This window comes from Strix aluco, chromosome 23 (genome assembly GCF_031877795.1).
Source record: "Strix aluco isolate bStrAlu1 chromosome 23, bStrAlu1.hap1, whole genome shotgun sequence".
Lineage (NCBI taxonomy): Eukaryota > Metazoa > Chordata > Aves > Strigiformes > Strigidae > Strix > Strix aluco.
The window spans coordinates 901,406-923,106 of NC_133953.1; the positions used below are offsets into that span (position 1 = coordinate 901,406).

At 54.3% G+C, this 21,701-nt stretch overlaps 1 protein-coding gene across 1 annotated transcript in view; it reads right to left on the minus strand.

Moving 5' to 3' along the window:
* Nucleotides 1–221: 221 nt before the first annotated feature.
* Nucleotides 222–21,701, minus strand: part of LOC141933679 (uncharacterized) — a 168,784-nt gene continuing 147,304 nt past the window's right edge. Inside the window, exon 4 of the mRNA XM_074848559.1 lies at nt 222–5,671. Within this exon, the coding sequence (XP_074704660.1) occupies nt 5,596–5,671 (76 nt within the window). The 3' untranslated portion in view covers nt 222–5,595. The remainder of the gene's footprint in view (nt 5,672–21,701) is intronic.

The window sequence follows — 21,701 nt, forward strand, 5'->3', positions numbered from 1 at the left end:
GCCTCGGTTAAACGAGGACCAGGGCACAGCCCAGACCCAGCGGAACGCGTACACGAGCAAACCCGCCCCGAGCGCCAGCGCGGCCGGTTGCCTCCCCCAGTCCCGCCCAGAGCCAGGGAAGCTCTGGGCTGCTCTCCTTTGCTGGAAAGCTTCATTGGCTTTTCAGACAAGAAGAGTTTCTACACACCTAGTCTGCTGGTGAGAAATACTCCATTTCAAATACATACACAATTTCAAATACATACACACTTTTTTTTATTTTTTTTCAACTGTAAACAGGTTTTGAAGAAAAGATCAAAATCTCAGTGAAATATTTTGAAGCTGTTGGGATGAAGCGCTTCACTGTACATGATATGAATTTCTTTGGAGTAATTTCTATTTGAGGGATTTACAGTTGCTTTTACATCCCCAAAGCAGAATAGGGGGAAAAAAGGTTGAAGCCGCAAAGAGTTTCTTAGGACAGCGCAGCCATTTCCTGCTTACACCAGTTGAGGGAACTGGGACCAGCCCAGAAAACGCGGCGGCATGTGAAGGGCTGGGAGCTGCCTCGGGCCCTCCAGCCTTCCCCAGCCAGTTCCTCAGCATTCAGCCCCTTCTCCCTGTTTCCCCATCAGCATTGGTAATGTAGTCAGCAGATTCCCCGGGGAATAAATTCTTGCAAAGCTCTCGACAGGGCAGACAGAGGTAAGAAAAAGGCCCCAGATGAGTCCGCATATATTTCACCAGTGGAAATGTAGAGACACAGAGGAGGAGACAGGGCAGGCGGGTTGTGCTCCTGCGTGGGAAAGGATCCATTCTCTTCCCAGGGAATTATTAAGGGTTTTGCACCAGAGAGCAAATAATTTTAAATAAAGGAATCCCTTTTGCTTTGCCCTTGCAGACAAATCATTGGTTAGCAGGACCATCAGTGTGGAGATGCTGGGTTACTCCTCTCCCTAGGCCTGCTGGGAAACTCCTCTGAACACTTACAACATCAGAGCATAGGACCTGATTTGTTAGACAAGCCAGACTTTATTATTTTTTTAAAAGGGGGATATTATCTTCTGCCTCCAAAGGAAAGGGGAAGAGGAAAAAGCCACTGATACAGAGGGGGGTAGAGACAGACACAGAACCTCATTATTAAACAAAATAAATAAAATATACTAGCAGAAAATGTGTCTTGGCTTTATTACTATATTCTGTCCTCTAAATATTTCATTTCGAACTAATGCACAAGGCAAATGGAAAATTTCAAGCAAAACTGCACTACTTAGAATATGCTTAATTATTGATTCAGCCAGGAGGGAAGAAAAAAAAAAACAGAGGGGAAGAAAAGGCACCCAGCCGTTGCTGAGTTCCCATCCTGGAGCTGCTGAGCCTCCTACCCCTGTCCCGGGGGAGGGAGGCACCTTCAGCCCGAGCCCTTCTGCGGGCACTGGGGCCAGGGTGGGAGGACGCGAAGGGGCACTGCCCGCTGCCAGGCTCGCCCAGCGCTTCCCTGGCCTCGCCCCCACCGCTGCGCCGAGCCCCAGCGCTGGTCGGATGCGCGCTCATCCCGTCTCACTGGGATCGCCTCAGCCACGTTCAGGTTTTTGCCAAGATTTTAGCTTACAGCTTTTTACAGCCAGAAACACTTCCCCAGGGGCTAAAAGCTGAACAGCACCTTACAGTAAAGAGCCACTCCAACGCCAGCACACAGAGCTCTGACAAGACAGCACTGAGGGTAAGAGCCCGCCGCCACGGCCAGACACCAGCAGTTAATCTTTTTCTGCCAAAGGTTTGCAATCAGGGTTACAACCCCTCGCCGAGGGGCCCCGGCCTAGATACCCCTCACCAGCCAACGCAGCGAGACACGCAGGATCACGAGCAACTCACCCTGGTCGTCCCCAAGAGCAGCAGCACCGCAGCGAGCCGAGCCCAGCCCAGTCGAGCCAAGGGAGCTGCTGCTCAGCCCCCGGCATTTATAGCAGAGTGGGAGCAGGTGGGCCAGTGGCCCCACCAATGGGGCTAACTGAGCCCACCTGGCCCAAGCAGGGAAACCCCTTCAGTGAGCAGGGCAAGGGGACAGGGAATAGCAAATCGACGGCAAGTTAAGGTCGGAGAGAGCAATTAGGCCTGGGAGCACTGACGCTAACTGCAGCAGGAGTTTTTAAGTGTAGACGAGCTGGATTTATACACTTACACGGGGCTGGAAATCTCTCAGACAAAGCAGTGTAACGGTGCTGCCATTTAGGGGGAGGAAAACTGAAGTGAGAGTGCATTTGCAAATGGACTCCGGGGACCCAATTTTCTTCCCCTGCTGGGATAAGTCCAAACCAGCCGCTTTGCAGTTACGGGAATTGCATCGGAAAAACAAAGGGGGAGAGAGGACTGCGGCTGTGGAGGAGGCAAAGCTGGGGGGGTGGGGGGGTGTGGTCCCCCACGGTGCGGGACCACCAGCCCCCAGCTCAGGGCCGGCCGGGCGTTGCACCAGCCTGGCCAAAGGCGCGCGGCAGAACCCAAAACTCAAGGCAGAAACTGCAGCTCTAACGCCAGCTCTGGTGATGTGCTCGCTGTCCCTCACAGAAGGCGTTCGTTGGAAGAAAACATTTTGGTTGTTGCTTTTTCTAGGGTTTTTCCCCCTCCGTGCTTATGTAAAAGTCCTTTTTAATTGGTCTGGGTAATTTTGGTGAAGATCTTGTGTTCATGAATGAAAGGTAAAAACGTGGTCCAGAAACACAGCCCAAAGCCTTTCCTAATTCATACCAAAAAGTTCCCCTCAAAACACCAGTTCAGAGTCTAATTCCTTGTGGGCCTGTCGGTGCCATCGACTGTATCTGTCCTCCATCTCTACTCTGGAAAACCGCCCACATTCCCGTATTCAAATCCTTTCTAATAAGCTAATTTCTCCCGCGAGACATGGGTATATTATAGGCACAGCAGCTGGTTTAACCCTGAAATCAGCCTTGACTGGAGTTTTCCTGCCACCCTCTCCCTCCAGCGGGTTTAGCCTCAAGCTCGTCTGTTCTTGGACACCCTTGAGAACAGCCTTATCCCCACGCTCTCTGGAAGCCAAGCGCTGCCGATGGGTCCCCAGCACCCTAAAGAGACCAAAGAAGGGGGGAGCATTGCCGGCAGGTCCCACACAGGGCTCGGGGGAGCATCGCAATGCCCAGGGGAGAAACCAGTGGCAGTGGCATGCTGAACACCCGCTGGCCTGCAGTTGAGAGGGGGGGAACGGCATGCTCATGAAGCGAGCTGCGCAGCCAATTAGGAATTTCACTGAAATGTCAAATTACGGCTTTTTTTTTTTTTTTTTTTAAGCGACAGAATTATGCTGTGTTACAGAGAAAGTGACAGGTAATTTGGGACACTGAGGATTTCTCGGGCTCTATAGTTAATGGGGAGTTTAGCACCAATTCCTCTGTAATTTGCACTTCTGAGAAACCGCGTTATTATAAAGTCAGAAATCTCAAGCACTTTCAACTCCAGGATCTGCCAGACTGACGATGACCAGGAACTGAGGAGGCCTGAGTCCACAGGTCACCCATTTCAATATCTGAGGCTGGGTGGCTTCCAACAACGGCCGCTCCAACGGCAGAGCCGAAAATTGGAGGTGACATTCAGAAGTCTCTGAAAATTATAACCCTGACTTCCTCCTTGAAAAGCTTATCTGAATCCTGGCTTATCCTTTGATGAGGTTACTGAAAAAGCATTCTGCTCTGAGTACTTGAAAGATAACAGGCAATATATGTGAGCCGGTGTGCTTCTCCCCGGGGGAAAACACTATCGAACACACCGAGCATGGGACACTAATTAAATGGCCCGAATCACGCTGGACATGACAGTCCTGGGGTGGCTGGTTTAACTCCTTCGCGTCCTTGCACACCCGGAGCAGGCCGGCTGACGTGAGGCCGTGCTCCCGCGGTCCCTGCACCCCTCTCCATCCTGCTCCGAAGCCAGGAGCGTTTCCACAGGGCAAAGCCCCTCGTGGGAGAGAACCATGCTCTCTCATCCCAGCGAACAGTGGGGCATCCTCACGGAGCCCCTAAGACCCTCATTAGGTAAATAAATCATATCCAGAGAGCAAGGTCGCTTTACTTCTGGGGGGAGGCTAAGCAGGGCCCTGGCTAATCCTGCCTATCAGTAAAGATGCGGCAATGTTTAAATTTTTGCTTAACTTCAAGCAAATTCTTGGGTCTCTTGGGTGCTAAACCCACGGTTATGAGCAAGTGTCCTCCTGAGCTTTAGGAAGGAAGGAAAAGGGAGCAGAGAAAGAAACACTGTCATATCGGTGAGAAATGGTGAATTCAGTAATGCTTAATGGGCTGGCAAAGGGGCTATGAAAATTGACCCAGCTCTATTTGTGAGGGAAAATAATAGGGCTTCCTCTCTAAAGTGGAGTAGCAATCACAGCTCAATGGGTGGAAAGGAGGAAAGATAATGCACTAAAATACAAGGTATTATGGCAAAATCGGTATTAATTACGGGAAGCCAAATTCTGCCTTTGGAACAGCGGCCGCAGCCACGGTCCCGGGAAAGGGCTCCGGTGAGAGGCTGATGCCGCAGCTTCCATCCCGCTTCGGAAGGGAAGGCCCCAGCCACCGCTCATCCCAAAGAAAGGGTTAAACCAGCTGCTGTGCCTAAAGCACCACACCAGCTTGGGCAGGGCCGGTGGCAGAAAAATGCTATTCTGGCAATTTAGCTTTTAAATAAGAGCAAACTCTGCTCGATGCAAAGCCCCTTTGAAAAGCTTGACTGCGCCTCCCAGATGCGGGGCCCTACATCACACGTTTTGTCACTCCTCTTCCTCCAGCAAAAGCCCCAGATCGTTGGATTGGCAGCAGGCAGAATTACAGCACGATTTCTCTTTGCTTTCAACTTCGAATACCTCGTGACAATTCTGTGCCAAACGTAGGATGGAAGCAAAGTTTGGAGTGTGCAAACTCTGGGCTCTGAAGTGGGAAGCTCCGAGCGAGGGAGGTCTGTGCCACCAGCCCCGCGCAGGGACTCGCTGCAGTGGGTGGGCAAGTGCGTGCGCCCCGGGCGGGGGCTTGTTCCCAGGCAGAGCTGCCCTCCTCTTCCTCCTGCCCGCAGACACCCGGTGCGCTCCTCTGTACCCAGAATGGCTGGGATGCTCCAGCTTTGCATCTTCTCTGGTGAGCCTCTAGCCCAAAAAGCAGGGAAAAAGAACAAAAATGTTTTAATGGCATAATTTCTTTTAAAATGAGCTGTCTCATAATGCTGCCCCGGCCCCCCAGACACCAATAATTTTTGTCTGGTTTCGTGCCATATCCCCAGTCAGCGCCTTCAGCATTTCAGGCACCACTGCGTGAGATTAGCGGGGAAGTGTTTTGAGTCCCTTACATCAAAGGGATTGAAAAACTATACATTTAACAGAACCTATTATGCAGGTGAGGAGAAAAAAAGCAAGTTCTGTTGAAAAGGATGGCTCATTTCTTCTCGTTCCAGGGCATGGCTTAAGGCAGCTAATACGTCTCCGGGGAAAAGACCCTATTTAAGGAGATGCAAGCCCAAAAAGCCAAGAAATACCAACAGGTGGGAGAAGTGCCCAGGTTCAGCACCTGCAGGAAGAGCGTTGAGTCGGCGAAGGCGGTGGGAAGCCTCGGGTGGTTGTCACGGTGGGACGGGGCAGCGGCCGGGCTCCTGCTGCAGCCCCGGACGTCGCATCGGAGCCCTCCTCCGCAAGGCGCTGTGTAAAGAAAGAAAGAGGGAAGAAGGAAGATGAGAAAGGAGGAGGAAAAGATGAGGCTGGTGGGACCGAAGGTGAGGGCAATGTTTGGCGAGTCACCGACAACAAGCTCCCATCGGTCACAGGTCCCTGCCCGCTTGCCCCGGCCGTGTGCCGCCGAGGGCTCCGCTGGCCACACGGGCTGGTGCTGGGGCAATTGCTGGGAGCCCGCGCTTGCTGCCTGCGGTGACCAGGACCACAAAGCCCAGCAGCGCCGGGGGGGACTTCTTCAAAGGGCCCTAGCCTTGAAAACGCTGAGCGTTATTTCCACGGGCCCTTAAACAGAATAATTCATTAGTCAGCTCAGAACAATCAATATCGCGCGCCGACAATTTATACACCGACTCTGTTTACCCAGCAGACCCTCTTTGATAATATTATTTATGATTCTAAATAACTCCATCGGTGTTCAATAGAGCTGGGAGGTACCTGGGGGACTGGGGCACAATCAAATTATGAAGACATATGGTTTACTCAGTGCTGGAAATGTTCAACTGCATTTCATTGCTGTTAGTCCTGCCGCAGCACCTTCCCCAATCAGTTATACAACCTCCTTAATATCGCTTGCTGGATGGGAAGGCTTCTTCAGGGAGATGGCTCTTGCTCAGCCGACGGAGAGATGTGGCTGTAAAGGGAATTTTATTGTGGCTATTTCTGTGTTCGCGGAGCTGAAGGACATGCCGAGCAGCTCAATGCATCCCAGGCCACCGTGGCAATTAAATTCCTGCATTGCTGGGGCCCGGCGGAGCAGGCAGAGAGAGGCCGAGGCAGAGCAGGGCTCTGCCTGTGAGCCACTCCAGCCCCAGCAATCCTGGAGAGGCTGCCCCAGCTGATATGTATGCGGCACGGCATGCTCCCCATCTCCTGGCTGTATTTATGTTCGATGCATATACTGTGTACGCTTTAATAAAGCGCTGCTGGGATGCCCACGAACCGGCCAAATGCTGAGTCATTATTATCGACAGAACATCGCATAAGTACTCTGCTGAGCTTCCTCTGGGCTTTGAGGGTGTATAAAGCTAACACTAATGCTATATTGCTCTATAAACTCTAGTCCTCCCTGCAGAGAAGCAATAATTAATCAGACGATGCATGATATGTAACAAATTAAAAAGATAAAACTTCCCAACAAAAATTATGGGACTAGAGAGACGTGGGCTGTGCTTCGCAGCGAGCCGTCCCCGGCATCCCATTTCCCTGGCTCTACCAGTGTGGAACTTCCCGCGGCCGGAGCCGGTGAGCGCGGCGAGGTGGCCGGCGCGGCAGCTCCAGGCCCAGCGCCGTGTTCCAGCACGACGTGCCCGTCACCCAGCCGGCTTCGGCCCGGCCTCACCCCCAGCCTTTGCAGGGACGGCTGTAAGGTCGCGGGGAGCCAGGACCGGGCTTTGAGCGCTGGGGACGACGTCCTGCTCCTTGTACACGGGGCAGATGAAAGCCAGCGCTTCCTGCTTTTGAACGTGTCCCGGAAACTCTTCTCAGCACCGGTCCTGCTCGTTCTCAGCTTGCAAATAGCCGAGGCTATAAAATAAAGTGATAACAGTTATCAGTGTGGAAATATAATCTCTGAGAAAATCCCAGCAGAGTAATAATTAAAACCGATACTGAAGAGTCTGACAGCCCTGCATTTCTTTTCGGGTTTCAGCTATTTCTGCCACGTGATTCCTTGTTGAAAACTCAACATCTCCTTTCCATAGGAAACCCAGATATTTCAGGACCCGTTTTTGTTCCCCTTGAAGTGGAATGGAGAAGTAAACAGTGAGGTTTCCTGTGGAACAGAAAGAAAAGACATTTTCAACTCAGGAACGTCAGGGGCTTTTCACTTCCATCTTCCCATGCACAGCGGCCGTGCTGACGATGGCTTCCAGCGGGAACATGTGTCGGTGGGGAAGCTCCAGGCAGCCCCTGTCCTTCGGCAGGACATGTGGGCCGCAGCAGTCCTCTCCCTATGGCTCCCACGCCGGCAGCACCAGGCACATCCCTGTTTGCCAGCAGAGGATGACCACGGAAGAAGCTGGCAGGAGGGCCCATGTTTTATTCCCTTCTTTAAAACATTTGGAAAGAAGTTCAAATCATCTCTTCAGGCACACGGCTTGGCTCTCCCGCCGCCGCTTCCCATCCCAGCAGCTCTCAGGCTCCCTCCCCAGCTGCCCAGGCAGGCTGCTGGGAGCAATTCCTGAAGGCTGCTCCCAGCCCCAGCCTGCCAAGGAAAGGCACCGGCAGCGTTCCTCGGTCACGCTGACGGCCGGCGGGGTCTGGCCACGAAGTCCTTTCGGAGGAGCAGCCCTGCGAGACCCTCGGGACAGCGACAGTGGGCTCAGCCAGAGACGCCCTTCCCAGCCCTGCGTGCTGCTGCTGGGGTGAGGAGTGTCGTGGCACATGTGGGCAAGGGGCGAGGATGGGTCTGTGGGTGCACAGTGCCTGCCCCCCCCGCCAAACTGCAGGTCCCCGCTCGCCAGGCTGCCCTTCAGCACTTGGCCAGGCTCGGGTCTGGGAGGCGTTCAGGCTGCGTTCATCAGACTGCTTTTGCAGCCTTAAAGGAGGTGTTTGGGTATCTGTGTTTTGTTGTCCTCGCTTCCCTTCCTCTTTGACATTTATGAATTTTAGATGTCTGTTGCTCCGGGCCTCTGAAATGGGGAAATGGGCGGAGACCCCTGCGCTGTGTCTGCTGGGGCAGCTGTGCAATGGGTGTCCCGCAGGGATGTGGCTTCAGCCTGTCAACCGCTGCTGCTCGCCCACCCACGGGGTGCTGGGTGCCGTGGGTGCTGCTGTGATGCTCCCTGGTCTTTAACAGGCGTGTGGGGCTGCTGCGGGCTCTGCAGCTGCCAGAGGGAAGGAGAGATGACTGGGAGCGGTGGGAAAAGCCGAGATGACAAGGGAGCAGGGAGATGCTGTTAAAGAACATGGCAACTTACGGATGGAAGGGGCAGCAGCTGCCTCGAGCTGGAGGCCAGTTTGGCAGGAGCGTTGTCAGAGCTGAAGCGCGGGCAGGATGGAGACCCTGCAGACCCCTCCACCGCTCCTTGCGCCGGCTGGTCAGGATGGGGTCCCTCTCCCGTCCCCCTCACCGAAGTCTGCTCAGCAGCATGCTGGGTAGTGTTCTTCTCTTTCCTCCTGCTCAATACCCCGGACTCCTTAAATGGCACTGGATCTGACCGAGTGGTGGATAAACATTAGTTTCACAGCTCACAAAGCAGAACTGCCGGCTACTGCCAGTCTAGACGTAATGAGTTCCTCCCGGGACCCCTGGGAGCACTTAGAGTGGGCTCTTCTTTACCCAAGCTGCCAGTCAAGCTGGTGCCAGGGGGAAAGCAGCGCCGTTAATCTCTTTCCCACCAGCCCAGCCATAGCTGAAATCCCTTCGAGCATGTAACTGTTTTATTTTAATGTGCCGTCCCGCCGGTCCGTGGACGGGAGCAGCGCGGGCTGCCCGCACGCTGGCTTTCTGCTGCCTCCCCACAGTGAGCCCCGGCCAGGGGAGCTCTGATTTGGGGGGAGACAAGATGGGGATGAGCCAACAGGATGAAACAAACAACGAGGGAAAAGCATTCGCATGTTTTATTTTTCACCCAGGCTGGTGTTGTCACCTCCTTGGGTATCCTTTAATTAACAACAGATTGCTGTTCTGCAGAGAGGGACTAATTTAGCACCCAGAAGAGCAGCAAGGAAAGTTTGCTTGGCAGCCGGGCACCAGTGGCCAGGGACGTCTCCCACCACATCACACTTTCGACGGGACGCTAAAGCACTTGTCAGGAGCTTTCCCCAATGGCTGGAGCAAAGCAGCTAATGAAGGTGATGTCATGTGGATTTGCTTCCCTGATACCTCAGGTCTTCCTCTGGGAAGTAAAACACCTCTCTCACCCGTGTCCGCTCCCCGCTTCTAACCACAAAAGAAATCTGCAGGAAAATCAAGATGGGACGCTACATTCGGATGAGGGGAGCTGGGATGGATCCTGCCTGTACCCGAAGACACAACCACGTCCGTGGGCTCCCACCAGCCCCAGGTGGGAGAGCCCTCACCAGCCATGCTGTCCCCTGTCATGCCACACCCAGGACCCTGCGGTGGCCAAGCCCCTCTGCCCGTTGCCACGTGGGCTCTGCACGGAGAGCTCGAGGGCCGGCCAGCTCTGCAAAGGAACGGCTGTTGCAGGAGCAGCCTTCCAGGACACCCCTAGAGCCGTTAAAAGCCATTAGTGCCCCACTGTTTGGCACAGGCAGCCAGCAGGCAGGGCCATTCTGCCCCCAGGTCCCCAGCCTGGCCCTGGGCGCTGGGAAGGGTGTGGGGCAGGGATGCGGCATGTAGGGATGCTGTCCACAAAACCCGTGCCTGCTAACAAACACCCGGCAACAGCAAGTGCATGGCCTGACGTCCCCTTCCGAGAAATGCCGCTCCCGGAGGAGAGATGAAGAGAATCACACGTAGGATTCATCGATTTCTCCTGTCCAGACCTCTTCCCAGAACAGGTTGGACATACGAGATGGAAAAAAGGGAAAGTCGCTGTCAGGTCCTTTCCAAAAGACTGACGGACTAATTGCCAAACTCTAAATATATCCCCGCTCCGCGTGTCAGCTCAGGGCTTCTGCTCCCCCGCCCCCCACATCAGCAGAGCAGCAGAAGCGCCCGCGAGGCTCTAATGCGCAGAGACGGGCAGGGAGCCAGCGTGGACTTTTCCATCCCTAACCTCTGAGAAGATGGACACCTGTGTCTCTCCTCTCTGCCGGGCCGTATTTAGCAACTGTAATTATATCCTTTCAATCTATGTATAAATAACTGGAATTCCGGGTAAAATGTTGGGTTGCTTGATTTACATCCCCAGTGAGTCGATAAGGTTGCAACAAGGATAAATCATGGCAGAAGTGCACACTCAGAAGATCCGAGAGGAAGAGAAACTTCTGCCCCCTGCTCTCCCATTACTCATGCTTGTTTATAAAGCGGCTGGGATAGTTTTGGTATTAAATAAACATTGTGTGATTGCCTGAGTATTTCATCATTGTCTTAAGTGTCCACGGAGAGTTGCAGGAAAGAGGCACTTGTTTTTCCTGCCTCCTTCTGTGCTCAGGCCACCAAGGACCGTGCAGGAGGCTGACGGCTGAAGGCTGCTGCCGAGGGTCCCAGTCCCCTCGCCCCCACGACCCCCCAGCCTCTCCGCCTCGCTCTGCTGCCTGGGGCTGGAGCTTTCAGAGGTGCCCAGGCATGACCTGGCAAGAGGTGAGGAACGAGCTTTTTCTTTTCACACCAGACCTGCAGCCGGGCATTCATCAACAGCCTCAACTTCAGCTGGGGGAACATGGAGACAAACCCCCACCCTGCCGCTGGTGCGCGGCAGCATCGTTAGTCTCAAGTCGGAGCATGCGCTGGCGTGTAGAGCGAGCAGCATCGGGGGAACATCAGTCAGCACAGCAGCAGCAGCTCTCCACGGCCGGCGCTGGTCACCCGTCATCCCACTCCCACCCGGGACGAATGCCGGCCGGCGCGTGGCAGGGAAGAGCCGCAGCGTTAACTGCGGCGTTTGCGTCTCTGGACAGCAGGCTGCATGGCGGGGAGCGCAGTGCGAGATGGACGAGTCTGTCCTGGATGTTTTTCAAGTGGAGATTAACCACTGAGTCGGTTCTTTTTATTTAAGATGCCATATGTCTCTTCCCTCTAAATATCTCTTCCATCAGATACCGCTGTGATTCCCAGTCTGCTTTCCAACCCTGCCTTCGAGACACTATTGCAAACGCTTCCTAAAACTGCGTTAGATGGGAGATGGGAAAGGCTTTGAAGGCTCCTTCTGTCCGTCCCCCCCGCGTACGTCACGCCTGAACACACCGGCGGCTGCTCCTTCCACACTCGCCCGGGGCCTGGGAGCCACAGCGTGAGCAGGGGCTCCGCGCATCTCTGAGAGGTGGGTGCCATTTCGGGGCTCAGGGCAGAGCACTGGTTTGACTCCAGTGACTCATTTGATTACGCTGCAAATTCTCTTCTCCGCCTGCAAAATGGGCATAGCAATGCTATCCTTTTCCCCTGCTGTGAGCTCCAATATATCAAGGATTGTGAGGCACTTAATACTATGTAAATGGGAGACGTATCAGCTGTGCCTCAGATAAATGAATTTCACCGAGATTGATGGGTGTGAAGCACTTCCAAAATTAGGCCTATTCTTCTTAAATCAAACAGTTTCCCCAAGCCAGTTCAGCTCCATTGATGTAGAGGAAGTCATCAAGTTGCGATTCATCATCGGGTTCAATCCAAGACCTTCAATACACTGACCTGCCGCGTGCTTCCTCCTCTTCACCGAGAGAGGCGGAGTTTGGCCGGGCGCACGAGGAGCAGGACCCTTCGGCTCTGCGCACAAGGGACCCACGCCTTGGTCTGTAAACCCACGACATGCTCCTGCTGGGACTAAAACCACCTCAGGTGTCTTACACGGAGCTTGGAGCATCACCTGGATGTTCAGGGTCATCTTCACGGCATTTATGTATCAGCAAATTTGAACTACAAACCAGTGCTGTCCCCACGCTTTGTCTGATTGTCCTTGCCATCGTAGCTGAATAAGAATCAAATAAATCAAAAGTCATTGTCTCTGCAATCCCTGCCTCGCTCCCGTGGGTCTCTGCACCTCTCCTGCAACCTCCATTGCAGGACTGGTGCCATTTCCAGGATTAGGGCTGGAAAAGCAGCGCACAGCAACCCGAGTACTTGCTCTGATGCTTACGCTGAACTGTATTTATGCCATTAAATGCTCTATAACGTACAGATAATATCATAAACCTCGTTTCATTCAGTTAGCAAACAGTAAATCCCTCTGATGCGCAGCAGCATCACCATCAAACCGCAGCTAGCCGAGTAATGCTGTAGCAAACCCTACCACGCTCTTCGCTACAGCTTCGTGTTCCTCTGCATGAGGGTGCCGCCGCCGTCCCAAGCCCCAGGGGCTGCCAGTGGGGAGAGGGGTCATAGGCAGCCCACTCCCCCCCGAGGATGGAACGTCTCCTCTGCTCTCTGCCAAACCCAAGCACCTCCTGACTACAAGTATCCGTCTGGTGTTTACGTGTGGAGGAGCTCAGCTCTCTCCAACTTTTTAACTGCAGATAATCAACAAAGCTGGGCAAATAATTCAGCGCGTATAATTTATTCTATGAATTTTGATTCTTTGCCCACAAGCAGCTTGTGCTTCTCACAAAGGTATTGGTCCTGTGAAATTATGCAGGGGAACTGCTGCCTTGGCCTAGAGCTGGTTCAGCCGGCTGGCAGCGAGCGGTCGACACCCTGAGCATTGCAATGCTGCCTGCTTGCTTGCTTTCGATTAGGTGCCTCACTCACGTGGGATTTCTCCTGCTGACAGCCTGGGAGAAATCTCACCTCAGAGGGCATCTCCTGCGGGCAGAGCACTGTTAATGGAAACCCCACCCGCACGCCGAGCACAGCCGTGCCCAGTCCCCCGCGCCAAATTAAGCATCGCCAAGGGTGGGTACAACAACCAGTTAGCTGAGTAATCATCAAAATGTGGTCACATCATCCATATGTTTGTATCAAACTGCCCCATACTGTCACTAAATGAGACTAAATATACCTAGGAGCAGCAGTAAGCACAGCTGTGCGGGTTTTCCCCATTGCCAGAGGAAGGAGAGGATGCTGCAGCCTCACACGTAGCCGCAGTGCCAGAAATCCCGATGTTGGAGCTGTGAACTACGCTGCAGCCGCTTTGGGCCGTTTGTGCTGTGTGACTCGTGTCCTTCCAGCTGCTCCCTGTGCCACACTCCTCTCCAGCGCTCCCAGGAGAAGGTGCTCACGCGCCTGTCGTCACACACGGGGCCCTGTGGTGTGCGGCGGCGATGGGCGAGCGGCTGTCGCTGTCCCGGGCGGCGGCCGTAGCCTCGGTGCTGCTCCCACCCTCAGCTCCGACTGCGGCGGCCGGCAGCGTTCGGCAGCGTCTCCCTGTGAGAGGCGTCGGAATAGCTGATGCAACTTTTCATTAACAGCTCTTCCAAGGTGGGAGGGAACGTGTTTGTAAAAGGAATGCTGCACCGACGTGTGATTGTAAATCATCCTGCAGGCTCTATAGTAATATCCTGATTTTTGCTGCTGCCAGCGGCAGGGCGTTCAAGCGGCTGTCACTCCACCGATGCCCTCCATCCCCTTTCTTTACCTTCTAAACGCTGTGCTCTTGTTGTCTGCAGGAAGAGCTACAGCCCTTCAAGTTCAATGTGCCTGCCAAGAAAAACGTTGATTTTTTTCCTCCGCCTACCTTCAGATATCTGATTAATTCAATGCAAGGAGCAAGGAATTAAGCTCTTTTTTTTTTTTTGAAGCTGAATACAGAAACATTGATGTAGAAAAATACTGTGGCTGTTAGAGCTGTCTTGTGACCAAGACAGCCTTAAAATGTGTTTTAGCCTGACTTGGCACGTTAGCTTTTAGGAGCTAAATGAAGAAGTGAACTAATCCCAGGTCTTAATGAATAATGTTCAAATCCAACTTTCATTTTCAAATGCAGCCATACATTCGAGAATGAGTCACAAGGTGTTTGTTGTGCGGTGGAAGAATAGACAAGCTAGGAAGGGTATTTTTATGTGTTTGTGAATCATTGTATATGATATTTTCCTCCACTGTGCCGCTCTGTCCTAGCAGTTTTCTGCAGTGAAATCCATTCAGCTGTACTGGAAATGTAGGCACTTTATAGAAAATCTTTAATAGCGCCAGCACAAATGGATGGCTCTTATTTCCTCTCCGCAAAGTGGTGATTTGCAAAACCGCTGCTAACAAATATTTACCCTCCTCCCCCCCAAGCCATTAAATAAAGACCAATGGAGACGCGTCCCGGCGCAGGCGGGCTGGGCAGAGTGGCCAGCGGCAGCCGTCTGGCGCAGGCCCCATGGCTGGCTGGGCACGGCACGCACCGCGGCTCTCCGCAGCCAGACGCTTACGTGCACGCGGCCACGGAAGGCGCGGGGTGACGTGGAGGTGCCCAACCCCAGAGCTTCTGAGCTGCCCAGATCCATATGGAGACACGCTCGCTAAAGCACGGGAACACGGGGCTGCACAGGGGCAGCGTCTGTAGGGGCACACGCGGGAGGGACGGGGAGCCGCGCAGATCCTCTCCAACTCCTTTCACCCTGGCTGTCGTGCCTGCTTGTTTTCTGGTACATCTAGCTGGAATTTTTAACATTTAATTAGTTAAGCCAGCTGCTTCTGCTCTGCAAAGGGCCAGTCAGTTTTGTCTCATTTTCAACATGGGTTTCTTTTGTTAGCAGGATCAGCGTGGGCTCTGGCCGTGCCACTCAGACCAGTCCCCCAGCTCCCAGCGCTGGTCATCAGTTGCATCATGATCCCGCTGCGGGGCTCGGGGCCGTGCCGGGAGCTGCGGGCGTTGCACGCGCAGTGCCAGCCAAGCACAGACCTGCCACACGACTCCTCTTCATCCCTCTCAGCTGAACTGGAGCTGAGAGCAACCTTAAGCTCTGCAGATTATTATTGTCCCTCGGAAGCAGGATGAAAACCAGAGGACTCACCGAGTAGAAGAAAGATTTCTACGCAGTCGCGGCGGGTCATGGATCCCGCTGCCCTGGCAAGGCGATTCTCACCAGCTGGAGCATAATCGCTGCCTGTCTGGATGAAAAATGCTGATTTTGTACCAATGGTGCCCAAAATCCTCCCAAACGAAGGGCCCCGGGAGAGCTCTCCAGTGACAAGGGGAGGCTGCAGCGCTGAGGGAAGCCGCTGGCCCACGGCAGCACGGGGATGGGTTGTGCACGACCCACCCAGAACCTGGTGCTGGAGAGCCCTTCCCATCCACTCCACATGCAACACGGACTCAGGCACATCTGAAAGTGGCTGGGGCTCCACGCTGAGCCAAGGCAGACAGGGATGGTGCCCAGCAAGGCAGCAGGGTCCTGCCCCAGGCTCCTGACACTCAGCACTGCGGTCAGGAGAAGGCTGAATGCCCGCAGGTGATGCCAACAGGAGAGATCCCCTTGTCCAGCATGGGCTGCGGTGCCCCAGGCTCACTCTGACTCATCTTAGCCCTGGAAGGAGGTCAGGGCTTGTCCTTAAATCCTTTGCTGAATGACATGGCAGGCATGCAGCTTCTACTGCTTCCTAGGTACTGAAGAGAGCCAGAAGTTACATTTATTTCTAATGGGTGTAAAATAAGCAGCATGAAACTAGGGATGGATACCCAGGTGGCGCGTGGTTTGCAGAGTGATGATGGGCCCTTTCCTGGGGCTCTTCCCCGACGTGCAGCATCCTCCCTTGCCAGGAAGGCTCTGTCCCTACCTCTTCAACAGCGTCACAGCTTCACGGCTGCCTTTCGCTCCACCTCTCCTTGATTTTTGATGAGGTCTGCCTTTCCTTTTGGTCTTTTGAGCCTGGACTTTGACTCGCTTGCTTTGTCCTACTCCACAGGCCCGTATTTTCTTTCAAGTCCTCTGTAGCACATGGAATGATCTTGTTTTAATCATTTTACTTGTTTCCTTTCTGTAGGTTCCTTTTTCTCCCCTGTCCCTCTCCCCACTCATTCATCCACATTTTCTTCCCGCAGATTTGGAGGGCTCCTTGCTGAAGGGCTGAGGACGAGCAGCTCCAGGCATCACCACGGTCCCTTCCTCCAACAGCCCTGCCCCGCACCGGCACTGCTGGTTCATCCCCAGCAGAGATTAGGAGAGGGAGGCTGGTCCCATCACGGTGGCTGCAAAAGAGCCCATTGATTTCAGGGGAACTGGGATTTCAGCCTGATTATCGCTACCGCTCATGAAAATACTTCTAAGGCGTTTGCCTTTGGAAAAGGGCAGATTGTCTCAAATGTCAGGTGCCAGCAAAGCCTCTCTGCATCCCCAGGCAGAGTCCCCTCTCCAGCTTCAAATGACACAAAGGGACCCTGTGCGATTCTATTCATACCAGATGCCATCTCCTGCCTTTAAAGCCAGGAGAAGTTTCCCTGAAAAGAGACACATGAACTTTTTTCCAATAGTTCTAATCATTCCTTTTTCTCCCAGGAAATAAATTTTTAATTGTTCTTATTCTTCCACGTCACCTTTGAAATGCATTTGCTTTTTTACTGAAAGTCCGAGACAGAAGAACACTTGAAAGTTTCCAATTTTCAGACCCCGGCAAATCTGTCGCTTCCGACATAAACAAACAAAGCCCAAACATGTTTAATGAAACAGTTTAGGTTTTCCAAATGAACATTTTTGTTTTGATCAAAAAGCCATTTGTAGCTCCAGTGCCGCAGACGTTTTCCCCAAACCCGTTTAATCTGGCGCTAAAACCCCCTTTGCAGCGAGAGGTGCGCTGGGCTTTGCCCACCTGGGTTCGCTTCCCCCTCCTCAGGGCTGCCCCACGCGAGACCTGGGTGTGGGGGGAACGGAGATGCGGCCCAGCAGCGCCAGGGAGCTGAGCGAGTGCAGTGCTGAGCACGAGGTGCTCCTCCGAGTAAAGAACAAAAGCAGAGCCTGACCAGCAAATAATAACGTGCATTTTCCCTGTTTCCCATCTCCGGTTGTTGGGAAGCAAAACCTTATCATGTTCTCCCATGCATGTCCCAGTCTTCATGTGGCCGACCCCATGCAGGGATTTCAGTCCCGTCTGCGCCTCCCGGGGTTGGCCCATCTAGCACTGACCTTCAGCCGACACCCCTTGTCTTTATGAGCTAAAAATTCATTTCTAGCAGGCACTCACTTCAAAACTGCTGCCCATGCACTTGTCCCTGCCAGCAAACTCATTAGCAGAGATATTCACCAAGAATGAACGTACGGAGAAGTGAACCCGGCCATCCGGGCGCTACCGGCTGCGGCTCCCAGGGTAAGAAATGGCTTCGTGCCCATGCGCGCTCCTGCCTGTCACCACAGCGGCCCGGCTGCCTCTCAAGGCTGGGACCCCAACGCAGAGCAGAGCGGCGCAAAGGAGCCCGCAGCGCTCTACAGTGGGTACCCGGGCTCGGGTCACCCGCAGGGAAGCGGAGCCAAACCTGGGTGTTGTTTCCGTAGCAGCGAAGCTGTGGCCTTTCTGCAGAAGCCAGATGGTGCTGCCCCGTAGCTCAGCAGCTCTGGCAGGAGCTGAGCCCTGTGAGGAGGCGCGTCCCACCCTGGTCCCCCCAGCCCCACATCCGTTCACGCACCTGCAGCGTTATCCCCACATGAGTGCCCGGGGCAGACCCACGCCTCTCGCCGGGCCCCGCAGCCGCCTTCCACACCTCTGGATAGCCCCGGGCGTGGGGCAGGGAGCGTTTCCTTACCACCCAGCCCACCCCTTCACTCACCCCGCGTTAATCGACCCTCCGGCATGGCCCCAGCAATGGTGGGGTCCAGGGAGAGCGGCTGGGCAGCAGCCCCAGCTCGCAGTAGCAAGGACAGAGTCTGGCGCTGCAGTGGCAGAGAGCCGATTGCCATCTCACCATCTCACCATGCCTCCTCACCATCTCACCATGCCTCCTCACCATCTCACCATGCCTCCCAGCCATCTCACCATCCCTCCCGGCTCCTCGGGGGCAGCGCGGGAAATGCAGTGCAGCTCCATCCGAGGCGGCGCCTGAGGCTGGGCACTTCCTCGCTGCAGGGCTACACCTGCGACACTTCGAAGCATCTCAGTAAAAGCAGGAAAAAAGAGCATTAAAGTCAAGTGGAAACAAAGCCGAGAGGGTTCGGCAGCCTGACTTACGAGAAGGGAGGAAGGGACTTCACATACAGGCCTGTACAAGAGGAAAGGGGCAGAGGGGAGACGTGGAGAATACGAGCAAGCTAGACGAATAATAGTAATAATAAAAATAGTGTTATTTAGAAAATACTCACTCAAGGGCTCAGAGGCACCCAAGCAGACAATTAAAGCACAATAATAATAAACAACAATAATTAAAACCTCATAAAACACATCATAGGAAAAGGAAGCAAAATATTCTAAAGCTCATGAAATCCTGCAGAGGACATAAAATAAAGGCAGAGGGGAAAACTTATCCAATGTTGACTGAGAATATATCAGAGGCAGTAAGGGGTTTCTGCTGAGGAATAAGAGACAGTGAGAAGAGAAGCTTAGACTAGACAGGGAGGAAGATGCCATTGAGCGAGGAAGGGCTGCCGGCGGTGACAGGCATTCGGGGAGCAGCAGCAGCAGCCGCCCATGCGGAAACGTTGGACACACGCTCACCCGCCTGCGAACGCCCGATTGCATGGCCGAGGAGGGCTCTGGGTCAGTGGCTGTAGCAGGGAGAGAGGAGCCCCGGGGCCCCTCCGGGCCTGACGTGCCCCTGGAAAGCACCGCTCCTGCTCCACAAAGTCATTTGTTTTCAGGTAGTCTCTAATCCACCAGCTTTCCCCCAACCGCTGGACAGTGTTCCGGGAAACAGCGGGCACCAAATCCAAAGGCAGCAGGATGCCTTTCCACGACGCTGCATTGGCAGGCTGTGTCATGCTGTCCCCAACTTCCACGCGGCTCAGGCTGGGCAGCAGATAACGCCTCCTGATTGGGAAGTGAAAGACAAGTGCGAGCTCTCGCTCCCTTCCTGCGCACGTTTGTGTGTGTACGTGTGCTCAGATCCTTCTTGTATATTCTGCGGAGACAGGAGTCGGAGATCAGGGGAGTCTAAAATGCAGCATGACTGCAGCACACACAACCGGGAACGCACCAGAATGCTGCTGACAAGTTACACCAATTATATACTAGTTATTTGTCACATCTGTTAACTCATCAGTTTGCATTTCAGGCAGGAGGCTATGTCTAAAGATAAGACGGCAGCAGGAAAGCAGGGCAGATTGACGGTGCGGAAGGGTGCTGCTTGCGCGTCCTCGCCCGGCGCCAGCTCTCCCCCGCCCCGGGATGATGCTCCATAAATATGCATGCAGCATGGCAACAGGGTCTCTCCACGTTTTGACATGTATTATATGTTGGAATAACTCCGAGGGATTTCTGCACAGTATAATAATGAGACTGCCCAGTAATAGCTGGCTCTACGAGAGGAGACAAAGCCGGAGTTACTGCACCCGCAGTTTAATAGTTGGAGAATTGTGATCTTGGAAAACCAGTTTGCCCTAACAACATTATCCGTACAGCGAAAGCCCCTTGTCTCGTTGAAGCCGGTGGTGGCGGATGTTTGCAGCCAGAGGACTCTGAGAACGGATACGTTTTCTGACAGCGAGAAGGTCACCCAGACCGAGAGCGCTGCTGTTGTGCTTCTGCGGCACCGAAATCCCGCTGTCCTTCGTCCGGCGTCGCCATCTCGGCCGCGCATCAGGGACGGGGAGGCCAGCCGAGGAAATGCTCCTCAGGGGGATCGAGGCTGAGCCCGGGGAGAACGTTCCCCCTCATCTTGCCTTTCCCCGTGGCAGGAGGTCGCAGGGGGGAGCAGCGGTGGCACATCCCTGGGCTGGGAGAGTCCTGGGAGGGCTCCGAGAGCCCTGGGAGGGCTCTGTGGTCCCTCTTCCCCCCGCAGTTGTCACCCTCCAGCTCTCCCAAGGCGGCTTCGAATCCTGGATGCCGCACACTGACTGCAATTACACAGACACGATGTGAGCGGCGTGCGGGTCCATCTGGGCTGGCACCTCGCCCCCGGCAGCAGCCGGTGTCCCTGCTTCAGAGAGAGGTGAAACCGTAAGCGCTCGCAGAGTCACCTGGGCGGCCGCGTGTCGCGGGGGAAACCCTTCCCGACCTCCACAGCCATTAGCTCGTCGCCCTTGGCGCGAGAGCTGATTAGCCCTCTGGCTCGTATGCACGCTTACAAATGTTATTATTGATCAGCAAATTAGGCAGCTCCTCTCTAAATCCAGCTCAATTTACCTTCCTGACCTCAGGCAGACGCCGGCTCTGCCGCTGTGGACGTGCCGGGTGAGGCCACATGGGCCATCCCGGAGTGGTCCCACACTCTCCCGCCCTGGCACCACAGGCAGCGCCTGCCTCTTACTTTCTTCATCCCCTTGGTGAGGCCTGGGGGCGCATGTCCTCTGCTCCCTCTCCTCACCCGAGCAGAGCTCTGCCGCCTTTCCCCGGCGTGGAGGGCGCATCTGCGGGGAGCGCCGAGCGGCCCTGGCTGTGGCGGGCGCGGGACCAAGCTGCGGCGCAGCCGGGGATGCTCCCGGGTGAACCCGCCTCTCCCACGGGATGCGAACAGGTCGCTGTTGAGGGTTTTTAATTTCCTCTGCCACAGAGCAGCCGTGTGCCTTTTGTACAGGGAGCCTTTAAAGACTTTGGGAAGCAATTCCAACACTTTCTGTAGGTGCGGGGAGATAATTGAATGCTTTCAAAGAGAGCTCAATGGCAGGGAAAGTTCAATTTTTGCAGTGTGCCGCATCCTGCATTCACTGAGTTTTGTGCTTCAGCATCCCCCCCACTTCTTATTTCCTCGAAACTGAATTACTCTCAACGTTTTCCTGTGGCTTCTCTCTGATGAAGCACTTGGGGCTGTGAAGCAAAAACGGACTAAAAGTCAACCAAAGCCCTTGCCACAAGACAAACAAATAAATAACTGGAAGCCAGGACCGCTCTGCCTCCTGCGACAGGGAGGAGCAGGCGCCTGCTCCACGCGCAGCACCCACAGGCACAAAGTCCCTGCTGAGCTATTTTTAGTCCTAACATTGCAGAACAAGAAGCAGCTCCAGGCAATTTTCTTTTTTTTTTTCTCTCCCCCCGCCCTCTCTTTTCTCAGATTTGCTCATTCTGAGCCAGAGCAGCGGTGGGGTTTCAGGAGGGGGAGGGATCCATCTCCCACTGCTTGCCAGGGGCAGGAGTGGTTCACACGGGCCCAGCCGTGTGCCCGTGGCCAGTGGCACCTGGGGAGCCACCACCATCCCCGGGCCATGCCTGGTGCTGTACAGAACCACGGCCTCAGAGCCCACAGACTGAGACACGGCTCTCTTTTCAGAGCACAGCAAAGGAGGGTAGCATTTCTCATGCAGGGAGGTAAATACGCCCCTCTTAACGCTTATCCCTGCGGATGAAGCAGCAGGTGGAAGCGTTCGGGTGAAGGTTACCAGTGGACTGGAATTTAAAAGCAGCCAACACCGAAGCACAACATTTCCCTCTCCGAGC